Below are 11690 nucleotides of genomic sequence, written 5' to 3'. Positions count from 1 at the left end.
ATTGCTAAATTTTATTCAATGACATTTACGTACTATTTTGTCATTTAAAAATTATTTTGTAATGAATTTGCAATAACTTTCATGAATGTACTGAACGCAGTCAGAAAGTTGGCGCATTTGCTGCAAAATTGACGCCGAATGAGCTAGAGGCGGCAAACGTTTTGAAACGTAAAACGCGTGGCAAAACGTACAACCTTTGACATTACGCAAAACCGTAAATGCGTAAAACATTGCGTAGAACCCAACGTATTGAGGCGCGGACAAGTCGCTGGCAAGATTCCTATTTCCTACTGTTACATTTTTATAGGATTCTTTGTATAGGTCGTAGTAGGTACTAGGTAGGTACCTTCGATTTTCCACCGTTCCGTGATTCCATCCTCAGGATTGGGATACAGAAATCCTTCTCCGCACCGCAACCCCCTCCGGGCTGGACAGTGAACAGGCAACTTTAATCTCATGCGGGCTGCTCCCTTGGAGCGGCACCGCTGCGCCGCTGCTCCCGAGCCGGGGGAGTGCACTCTGTAGCTGGGTGCGCCGGGCGCAGGGAGTGCCGGATGGCCTGACGGGCTCAGCCCAGGTGACTTACTAGGGTGCCTGCCCAATGTCTCCCCCTATATCCTATCATCCTCCAAGCTCTGAACTGGTCTAATTGGACCGAAAGGGCCTAACCCAACAAAACAAAATTCGATTTTCGACCAACTAAGGCATCATAGGCATAGTGTGAAGTGGTTTTGGTGGTAATCCTTGGGTACCCACTACCCAGCCAACTTCCAACTTGAACTTTCTTGTTCACCTCGACCTCACCCAAGACCTCACCCTACTGGCTACTTATCTAAGCCAGTCTCTAATGGCGATTTGAACTCTACTTTGAGCGTGCCGTTGTTGATCCAGTAGTTCTTTAGCTTTGGTGCAGTACCCTGCACTTCAAGGCTCAACATGCACGTGCGTATTAGATCACGGAGGTTATGTAGTGTTGATCACTGATAACTTGTACTTGGCACCCAAAGGACAGATTTGTGCCAGTGTAGGTACTCACTTGCACTTACCTACTAAATTTTAGTGCTTTTAGCCTGGCTGTTCTCAACATCTTTCTCAGGATCTGAAAGCCAGGGTCATAGAACTCCATGAAAGCATCTCCAGCATGCTGATGGAGTCTTGGGCATGTGCAGAGGCACCCCTTTCCTCTTTCTTACCACTCCTCTTTTCTTCCATCTACTCTCACTTTTTCTTTTCTCTCTGTCCCTCTTTCCTGCCCTTGCTCTTTCACACTCCATTCATAGACTTCACTTACTCAGTCATTCATTCATTCATCCAAACTTATGCATACCCATTTACTTATGCATACCCATTCACTCACACCCACTCACTCACATGCGCACCCACTTCTCACACTGGCATGCACACACACACACACACACCCATTCACACCCACTCACTTGCAATCACTCACTCACACCCATTTACTTACTGAGTCAGAGGGAACGATTCTCTCAAACTCAAACGATTCGGCCTCACCGTCGTAGCCACTGGTGACTCAGCGGACACCACGGCGCCTCGTGCGCCGCCGAGCAACACAGAGCAGGCTGCTCAAGAGTCAGTGTGGGGTCCACCCAGTCCCGTTCCAGCCGCGAACGGTGATGGAGACGGCTGGGCCGTCGTCCAGCGCCGACAGGGTGGTCGGCGCCCCCCGGCGCAGGGTAAGGCGCCACCCACCCCGCCCCGCCCCCGACCGTCTACGGCGGTGCAGGAGGCTCTGCGGCGGGGGGAGGAGGAGAGGAGGGCACGTGAGGCGAGGAGGGCTCGCCTCGTCCAGAAGGCCCTCGAGGCTAAGGAAGCCTCGTCTGCCGACTCCGCCTCCGGGAGTGCCAACGCGGCCGCCGCCGCTGACACCCCGGAGACACCTGAGGCGGGGACTCGGCCCATCATGGGTCCCCCGCCGCCTCCTCCACCTCCGCAGCGGCGGCCACCACCGCCGCTGCCAGAGACGCCTGTGTCGAGGACACAGGCCGCCGCCTCGACATCCCCGTCGGGGCGGCAACAGTCCTCCGCGGCTCCAGGGCGCCTCGCCAAGCGGCAGACGCCCCCGAGCTGGTCGCCCTCGGAGGGTGACGCCCCTCGGGCGAAAAAGCCCCAGCAGGGCTCGAGCCACGCCCGATCTGCCTCCGCTGAAGGGAGGCTTCACCGAGAGGGCTCGGGGCACCCCCGCATCCGTTACGGGGGGAGCGCCTCCTCGGAATTAGAGGACCTAGTCTAGTCTTTCAGTCTAGTCATTTCCTCTTTTATCCTTTTATCTTTTTCGCGCTATTGCGCTTTTTTACCAGGTGCATTTCTCTCGGTGTTTTTTACCTTTTTTGTGGTCAGTCAGGTATCTGCGTGCGCCTTTGCCTCATGTTATTCGCGCCCTTTTTGCGCCTTTTTAACCACGCCTTTTATTCTACAGTGGAACTGTAGAGGCCTCCGGGCCAACTACCAGGACCTACAGTCTCTTATCCGTTGGCGCACACCCCTTGTTTTAGGTCTCCAGGAGACCAAGCTAGCGCCAAACGTTACCTTTGCCATCAAGGGTTACTCAGTTTTTAGAAGAGACTTAGACACCCCGACCATTGCCCATGGAGGTGTACTTTTGGCAGTGCACCACAGTGTGCCCACACATCAGGTTCCGCTGCAGACTCCTCTGCAGGCGGTAGCCGCTAGAGTTGATTTCAACCACCGGGAGCTGACAGTTTGTTCTTTATACCTTCCACCAGGTATAGCGCTCCCGGTGGTTGAGCTGCGTCGACTTGTCGATGAGCTTCCACCTCCGGTCCTGGTAGTCGGCGATTTTAATGCCCATAGCCTGGCGTGGGGATGCGACACGACTGGCACTCGTGGTCGACTTTTAGAATCTTTTATCCGCGATGAGGCGCTGTGTATTTTAAATACAGGACAGCGCACCCATTTTACAACACCCTCCGGTCAAACATCGGCTCTGGACCTGAGCTTAGTCAGTCCGCGGCTAGCTCAGCTTTTTACCTGGTCCGTCCATGACGACCCACTCGGGAGCGACCACTTCCCAGTGTGGCTGGAGCACCAGGAGTCCCCAGTGTCAGGCAACCGTCCACCTAGGTGGAATGTTCGGAAAGCCGACTGGGGCGAATTCCAGGCCGCTGTAGAGGCTTCTGTTTTATCCAGAGCCGACCCCTCTGTGATGTCTACAGAGGATTTTACATGTTTACTCATTGACTCCGCAAACGGGTGCATACCCAAGACGTCGAGTCAGCCTCGTCGTCCTCCGGTCCCGTGGTGGACCAAGGAATGCGGAGATGCGATTCGTGCCAGGAAGCGCGCTTTTAGAAAGTTTGACCGGAGTAGTACTACTGAGAACCTCATCGCTTTTAAGAGAGCGCGGGCTTTTGCCCGACGCGTTTTAAAGGAGGCAAAGGCTGTTTCATGGCGCACTTACGTAAGTTCCTTAAACCGTTTTACTCCTACGACCCAAATATGGGCACGCATGAAGCGCATTGAAGGCCGGTTCAGCTCTGTTCCGCTTCCGGTTTTAAGAGTGAACAACACGGACATATCTCACCCTTCAGACGTCGCAGAGACGATAGGCCGTGCACTCTATCAGCGCTGCCGAGGAGAGCCGTCCTCACGACCTGCACCAGCCGCCGTGGACTTCAGCACAGCTGAAAATTTGGTGTACAACGAGCCTTTCTCTATGGCTGAGCTCACGTCTGCCATCAGCTCGTTGCGCAGCGTCTCAGAAGGTCCGGATGCTGTCCACAACGACATGCTCCGTCATCTCCCCACAGTTGCCCTCGAGGCGCTGCTAGCAACCTTCAATTCGCTTTGGGAGACTGGCACCTTCCCTGAGACCTGGCGGGAAGCCATTATCATTCCTATCTTGAAGGCTGGCAAGTCGGGACATGACCCTCTCCATTATCGGCCCATCTCTCTCACATCATCGCTTTCAAAGCTGATGGAGAAGATGGTCAATGTGCGTTTTAGCTGGTTTCTGGAACATCACGGTGTTTTTACAAACGCCCAGTGCGGTTTTAGAAAGCACCGCAGCCCTGTTGACCACATTTTAGCCCTTGATTCCGAGATACGCACCTGTTTTACTGAAAAGAAGCACCTTGGAGCACTGTTCTTTGATATTGAGGCGGCCTATGATACAGTCTTACGACACAGCATACTTTCCAAAGTATATAAGTACGGCATACGCGGCCGGATGGGCCTCTTTATCAAGAATTTTTTATCGGGTCGTCGGTTTAAAGTCCGAGTTGGCAGTGATTTCTCGAGCAGTTTTACCCAGGAGAACGGAGTTCCCCAGGGTGGGGTGCTCAGTGTGGCGTTGTTCGCGGTGGCAATCAATGACATCGTCGACGACCTCCCGGTTTCCATCGGGAGATCGCTTTTTGTCGACGATTTTGCCATCTGGTTTGCTGCTTCAAGCGCTCGACACGCGGCTAGACAGCTGCAGCTCGCCGTAACACGTTTGGAGAGGTGGAGCGGTAAGAATGGTCTTCGTTTTTCCACAGCGAAGACCGTGGCAATGCACTTTTGCCGCCGACGTTGTGACGACCTAGCTTTGGGAATCAAGCTCTACGGACAGGTGATTCCCACTCGGCCGGTGGCGAAGTTTCTTGGGATTTATTTTGACAGTCGCTTGACGTATAAGGAACATTTTAGAACGCTTCGGGAACGGTGTTTTAAATCCCTGAACGTTTTAAAATGTGTTGCTCGCACATCTTATGGTGCGGACCGCAGGACCCTTCTTCTCCTGTACCGATCGATAGTTCGGTCGAAGCTGGATTACGCTTCTTTTGTCTACGATTCAGCGAGCCAATCCAGCAAAAAGGTCCTCGACGCAGTCCATCATGCTGCAATCCGTGTCGCCACCGGAGCATTCCGCACCTCGCCCAGCAGCAGCCTTCTTGCTGAGGCGCACGAGCCGCCTCTATCCCTACGCCGCCAGATGCTTGGGATGCGCTATGCGCTGAAACTGCGTCAGTTCCCGACGCATCCGACGTATCCGTACGTCTTCTCCACCTACTACACTCGACTTGACAGAGCGCGACAATCGCTCTGCTTTGGAGCGCGCATGAGAGGTCTCTTCTCCGCAGCCAACATAGGTTTACGTGTCGTACGACGTAGCTGGGGTACGTCCTCTCCGCCTTGGAAACACGCAAAACCTCAAGTAGATCTCTCACTCTCCGAAGTTAAGAAGGATGACTTGCTGCCTTGTGAGGCGCGAGTCAGGGCCTTGCAACACATCGTCTCGTACGATGGTTTTAACACCGTTTTTACAGACGGATCAAAAACACCTGAGGGAGTGGGATGTGCTTTTATCGCAGGTCGCGATACCCGCTCATTCTCTCTACCTTCTTTTGCCTCGGTGTTTTCATCTGAGCTAGTCGCCATCGAGAAGGCTCTGTGTTTTATCGAGGTGTCGGACGGCCTTTCTTACTTGATTTTATCGGACTCCCTAAGTAGCCTTTTGGCGTTACGGAGTTTTAATCCAGTTGACCCGATCGTTCAAGACATTTTAGCTCGACTTCAGTCAGTGGAACAATCGGGAAAATTTGTTCAGTTCTGCTGGATTCCCAGCCACGTCGGCATACACGGCAACGAGCTGGCAGATGCGGCCGCGAGGCGCGCGGCCGCAGCCTCCTGCACTCGACGTCTGCCATTGCCGGCGCGTGACCTTTATTCGGCTGTGCGATCTTTCATTCTCTCTGAGTGGCAGGCAGAGTGGAGCCTACGTGGAGGCGGAAAGCTCCGTGAGGTGAAGCCGACTTTGGAGCCATGGAGGTCTTGCTTGCAAGACAACCGGTCCAACGAGGTGATCTTGTGCAGGCTCCGAATCGGCCATACATATGCCACGCATGGCCACCTCCTCCGCGGAGACGAGCAGGCCATTTGCAACGGTTGTTCCGCGCCTCTTACCGTCGCTCACGTGCTCTTATCTTGTCCACTTTTAGAACCAGACCGGACGCGCTACCTCGGCCGCATCGCTCCGGGTACCACTGTCCGCCACCTGCTGGGTGACGAGTCACCCTGGGTTTTATCTGGCAACATCTTTTCCTTTATCCGTACAGTCAAATTCCAAGCGATTTACTCGACCTGACCCAAATCCTCTCTAGTCTCCTTGTCTAGTCAGTTGTCTATTGCGACGCTTTTGCGTTGTTTTATTTTACCCTGTCTTTTTATAAAGTCTTCTACTTTCTAGTCTTGATATCTAGAAAGTTTCTTCTTTTGAAACACTTGTTTTACTAGCGCGACGTTATGGGCGCAAAATGACCTTTGCAGTCGACGCGCCCTAAAGCCCCAATAAACAACAACAACAACAACCCTCTGACTCATACCCTCTAATTGACTCCCACTCACTGACTCCCACTCACTCACCTCACATTCACTCTCTTTGAGTCTGAAGTCCAAAATATCCTCTTCAAAAAGAAAAACCATTGTGACAGAAGTCAGTACTGCAGTCAGCGAAGCCCTGAATGTCCATTCTTCGGTCAGTTTCATCAAGCTCCACTCCATATCAAACTTGCTGTGGTGTCTGACACCATTTCTTTCAGCTAGTACATCAACCAGATTCTTACCTGTCATGCCATAGGTATCCGTTTCATGGTAACCACCTGGGCTGCAAACTTGAAACTTGAAAGCATTGACACAATAATTGTTACTGATATGTTGAGAGTAAGCTTGTCATTTAGTAAGGGTACCTTCTTGATCTAACCTAATCTAATGGCGTGATTGTTGCCTATAGCTTTCCTGGATATATATTACTCATGCCTTACAAATGATTAAGAAGTAAGATAATGTGTTTGCACACCATATAGTTATTGCCACTGTCAGCCACAATCCAGCAATGAAAATGCAGACAAGCTTTGTTGAGCTCTTTATTATGATCTTCATCATAGCTCATATGTTAATTTATTTCATGGTGTAATGTAATGTTGCAGTTTCATTGGTAGGTAACTGAATTTACTCACTTTATTTCAGGTGCTGGCTGTAATTGATACATCTAAAAGTTGTGTCCCAATAAGTTGCTGCCATGGCATTGAATCAATTTATGCACCCTCGCAATATTTACCGGACACCACCAGATTTCAAAGAGCTGGTGAATGATTATCCGGAGGTTCGCCCCTTTATGACGACGGTGAGTTGCGCACCAATCGGCCGGCGTCAGCGTCCTGTGTCAGATAATTCTGTTTATGTCAGGTAAGGCTGGGGCCAGTAAGTGGTCAGGTCAGCAGCCGTCAAACATTGGCGGCCAGTCATCGTCCGTTTGCGATCGCCGCATAATGATGTCGACGTGTATCACGTAGTTCTTTTGTAGATAATGTATTCGGATTATGCATGTAACTGATATTGCATCCCTTTATCTTTTTCTGACCTATATTTTAATGCCTCTCAATTTACTTTTATCGTTTTCATTTTTTTTTTGTCCATGTGCGATATTCGGCAGGACATCGCCGGGAAGACGAAGTACGACTTCCAAAACCCTGACGCGCTGCGCGTGCTGACCGAGACGCTGCTGAAGAAGGACTTCCAGCTGGACGTGCAGATTCCGGCCGGCAAACTGGTGCCGACGCTGCCGAACCGGCTCAACTACCTTCTGTGGCTGGAGGATGTGGTGGGCGCGCTCCAACTGCCCGACGACCAGACGGTCACCGGGCTGGACGTCGGTGGGTGCCGGGCGATGTGCTGACCCCGGGGACAGCTCCCCACAGACCCGCCCGCCGCCGGCCGCGGCCCCGTGTCCTGTGCGGGGGCGCGGCCGGCGCGGCTCCGGCCGACGGGCGGACAGTAACCGAGTGTCGCGCACCGCGCACTGAGCCGTCCACAGGTGTGGCCTCCCGGCAGACCGGGGAGGCCATGTATGACGGCGGCGACATTAAGCTAGCTGTTCAACATACACAATGTACGTGTATATAAGATGAGCTCATGATTCACCGCAAAAATGTGTAGCTCTTAGCTAAAAACACCAATGGAATTACAGTACCTTAGCGCTGCGCTCCTGCTGACCGCTGCCCGTGTGCCGTGTCGGCAGGTACCGGCGCGTGCGCCGTGTACGCACTGCTCGGCAGCCGGCGCGGCTGGCACATGATCGGTACTGAACGCGACCCCGACTCACTGGAGGCCGCCCGGCGCAATGTCCAGAAGAACGGCCTCGATAACCAGGTCAAAGGTTAGTCGGGGGTATCCAACTCTAGAAAAGGAGAGGGTGTAGATCAGCCCAAACCAGCAGTGCCGCTCGTCTCGGGGGATGTGTTGCCAATGAATGTGCAATGTGCATACAATTTGTATACTCTGTAAGGACAATCATAATGTGAGTTACCTGATGCGTCGATGTCATGTTCAGGTTTTTAAAAACGTTTTCTCCTCATTTCGCAGCAAAGTTCCGAGAGTCGTTTTTTGCTTGGAGCGGGTGACTTGCCGGTCTGACCGCTGACTTCTTCACCCTGCAGTGTTAGAGGCTGACGATCTGACCCCTGCGACCGGCAGTGTTGGAGGCTGACTATCTGATCTCTATAACCGGCGGTGTTAGAGGCTGACGATCTGACCCCTGTGACCGGCAGTGTTGGAGGCCGACGGCACGCTGCTGACGGGACCGCTGCGCGCCGCCGGCCCGGTCCACTTCACGCTGTGTAACCCGCCGTTCTTCGACTCGGACCCGGCCGATCCGGAGGCGCCGGCGCCGCGCCGTCCGCCGCCGCCGGCCGCCTCCACCGGCGTGCTGCACGAGGTCTCCTGCCCGGGCGGCGAGCGTGCCTTCGTCACACAGATGATCAAGGAGAGCGCCGCGCTGGCCGACCGCTGCCGGTGAGAGACCTCGGGGGAGGGCTCTCTGCCTGACTGGGAAATTGTGCGGCCACCCTTGTGTGTGTGTGGGGGGGGGGGGACTGAACCATTTATCAGAAGATTTTTTTTCGATATTTAATGAAACCCTGATCATTACCTCGTATGTTTGTGTTTAGTCTTGAGCTGGACCGTAAATTTTGTTATTCTGTCTTTTGTTTTGCTTTCTACATGCATACAAAGAGAAGTGCAGACAGGAATTGGCTTTAAAGTTAAATGTTCCTTGATTTAGCTCGTCTGTTAACGTTTGTGCTTACCGGCAGGGTGTTCACCACAATGCTGGGCCACAAGTCGAGCGTTCGGCCGATGAAGAAGGCGGCGTACGAAGCCGGTGCCAAGGAGGCGATCGCTACTGAGCTCTGCCAGGGCTGGACCAAGCGCTGGGCCATTGGTTGGACGTTTGAGGAGGGACTCAATCTCCGCGAGAACGTCAAACCCACCAAACAGGTACGCTGAATATGGAGCGGAAGCAGGCTGCAGCGATAGCTGACTTTCATTCCGGCGGACGGCACATCCAATATGTGTAGTCAATATTTTAACCGTTCAGTTGATAGTTCTTCAAAGTCGTCATCCCGCCTGATCCAGCTTCCCGTCTTTCTGACCTTTATGACATTTCTGACCGTCTTTCTTTCTGACCTTTCTGCCCGTCTTTTCCCGTCCGGCGTTTCTCTCCCGCAGACCAAGAAGCGTGCGCCGGTGCAGTGTGTGGTGCCGCGGGACCTGGACGGCATCCAGTACAACGTCACAGAGGTGAAACAGCATGTCGTCGAGTGGCTGCAGGAGCTGAAGGTGAGCTGGCAGATGCCGAGCCGGCCAGAGCCTGTTCGTCATCCAGCTTTTAGACCCAAGTAATGTAGTAAATATAAATGCCGGCCAGAGCCAGCTGTTCGAGATACATTCAGCTTTTAGACCCAAGTAATCTAACTAGTAAATATAAATGATTACCAATGCTTCGATCTTCCATGGACCATGCTCCGTTGTCTGTTAGCTTGCTACGCCACTTTTGGGTTTTCGCCTGTCGCTGAAACCGTTCTGACTCCAGGTGTGCTCTGAGTTCTGAGTGTTCTGCTGTTCCGTGTGCCGCCAGCTGGAGGTGGAGGCGGGCAACTGTAACAAGTACTACGCCTCCTACAAGGTCACCGCCTGGGAGGACACGTGGACACACCGTCGGCGGCGGCTGAGGGAGGAGCGCCGCGCCGCCGCCGCCGCCGCCGGCTCCACCTCGGACCTGGCGCCGTCGCCGGCCTCTGCCGACCTGGCCCTGTCTCCGCAGCGCGCCGCAGACACCTCGGCCGCCTCCGACACATCAGATCTGTCCTGTCGCACCGACGACACCGACCCGGCGGCCGGCAAACGGTCCCGCTGCGACTCGGGCGAGCCGTCGGCCGGCGCCGGCGCCCCGCCGTCGGCCAAGCGGCCCTGCCTGGAGTCAGCGCTGGGAGCGGTAACGCTGAACGAACGACGCCGGGCGCCGGCGCTTGTGTTCACCCTGTTCGTGCAGAAACGTGGACCGGACATCCTGCTGATGCTGCAGCTCTTCAAGGGTGAGCTGGGATCCGAAGGAGTCAACGGCGTGCTCCTCTTCCTGAAGCGTAAGCTGGAGTCCCGGTTGGCAGTGCATACCACTACCGGAGGCAGCGGCGGCGGGGAGGGCGGCGCTGGGACAGGGCTGGGCGGCGGGGAAAGCTCAGAGGGACAGACGGTCCAGGACGCCGCGGCTCAGGCCGCCGCGGCTCCGGTGAAGACCGTCTCAGTCAGTGAGGGTGTGAGTCGCGCCTTCAATCGGCTGCGGACGCACATGAAGCAGAGGTTGAACCTGTCGCCAGCGGACAGCGCTGGAAAGACCCAACAGTCTGCCTCGGGACGATCTGAATCACATGTTGCGTCGGGACAGCCGGAGTCAGAGGTCGGGGCCTCAAAACAGGACCCCGCGGCTGCCGGTGAGGGCAGTACGTGAATGTGCTGCCTCGGGTGGTCGTCTAACTCGAAATGGTCGAGTGAAGTGACCGGTTCGTGTACAGGGCTGTGCTGATGTGTACGATTCTTCTCCGTTGTATCGGCCGCCTTTCGCACCGCCTCGGGATTAGACGGCGGTGATTTGTACCTTGGTTTTGCTGCAGCTGTGCTGTTTGCTTTTGACGCGATCGGCTACGTCCGCCGAACATCTCAAAATGTGCCAATACTCCTACTTCGTTAGCGGTGTCAGTCCGCTAGTCTGCCATCGACTCAGCCCGACCGTAAGCATCGTGTCGTGCTGAGTCGGGTTACATATCGACAGTCTAGAAGTGTTTTAATACACACACTGTTTTGTTAAGACCTAGAGTATTGGTCTGCTGGCACGGCACGGACTGTATTGTATTTGTATTTGTATTTACATTTAAGAGCGATCCACATACGATGTGCGTGGCGATTACTGCTCATCGACTGCCGACTGCCCGTCGGACGTCGAAATACTTAAACGTAATGCCGTAATTGGGTGAGTGCGGCATGGCGGGGCCCGGGGGACGCTGATACTGAACTGCAGATGAGGTCTGGAAGTGGGTGAAATGGTGTGCTGTTAGAATATTTCGGGGCAGGTGGAGTCAATCCTTTCCATCTATACTCCACATTTTTAGAAGCAGGCGATTGCGGCACCGTCAGGCCTCGATGGCGCAGTAGGCAGCGCGTGAGTCTCATAATCTCAAGGTCGTGAGTTCGATCCTCACTCGGGGCATGGTTTTAAGCTGAGATCGCGCAGCCGCGGTGGATATTGGCTCGCAACACGAACTAATCGCCACACAGCACGGCACTACGCGCCCTTGTGGGCACTCGATAAGCAGCGGCGTTTTCCAATTTATATC

General features: G+C 54.1%; 1 protein-coding gene and 1 non-coding gene across 4 annotated transcripts; both read left to right on the top strand.

The window, feature by feature from the left end:
- The first annotated feature begins 107 nt into the window (after nt 1-107).
- Nucleotides 108-11164, top strand: LOC122366314 (RNA N6-adenosine-methyltransferase mettl16-like). 3 transcript variants are annotated; one of them, XM_043338445.1, is made up of 8 exons: nt 108-187; nt 6991-7147; nt 7457-7676; nt 8042-8179; nt 8571-8814; nt 9114-9297; nt 9529-9639; nt 9938-11164. In XM_043338445.1, the coding sequence occupies exons 2-8, from the start codon at nt 7043-7045 to the stop codon at nt 10805-10807; spliced, it is 1872 nt and encodes a 623-aa protein (XP_043194380.1). In that variant the 5' UTR covers nt 108-187; nt 6991-7042; the 3' UTR covers nt 10808-11164. The 3 variants fall into 3 exon arrangements, with proteins under 3 accessions (XP_043194380.1, XP_043194381.1, XP_043194383.1); XM_043338446.1 differs by having other exon boundaries at nt 171-214; XM_043338448.1 differs by having other exon boundaries at nt 176-338.
- Nucleotides 11165-11490: 326 nt separating this feature from the next.
- Nucleotides 11491-11563, top strand: Trnam-cau. Its single transcript has one exon. It is a non-coding gene; the product is annotated as a tRNA-Met (tRNA).
- The last annotated feature ends 127 nt before the right edge of the window (nt 11564-11690 follow it).

This window comes from Amphibalanus amphitrite, unplaced genomic scaffold (assembly GCF_019059575.1).
Source record: "Amphibalanus amphitrite isolate SeventyFive unplaced genomic scaffold, NRLGWU_Aamphi_draft 000796F_arrow, whole genome shotgun sequence".
NCBI classification, from domain to species: Eukaryota; Metazoa; Arthropoda; class Thecostraca; order Balanomorpha; family Balanidae; genus Amphibalanus; species Amphibalanus amphitrite.
The sequence above is the reverse complement of the archived record's forward strand: the minus strand, read 5'-3'. Positions and strand labels throughout refer to the sequence as shown.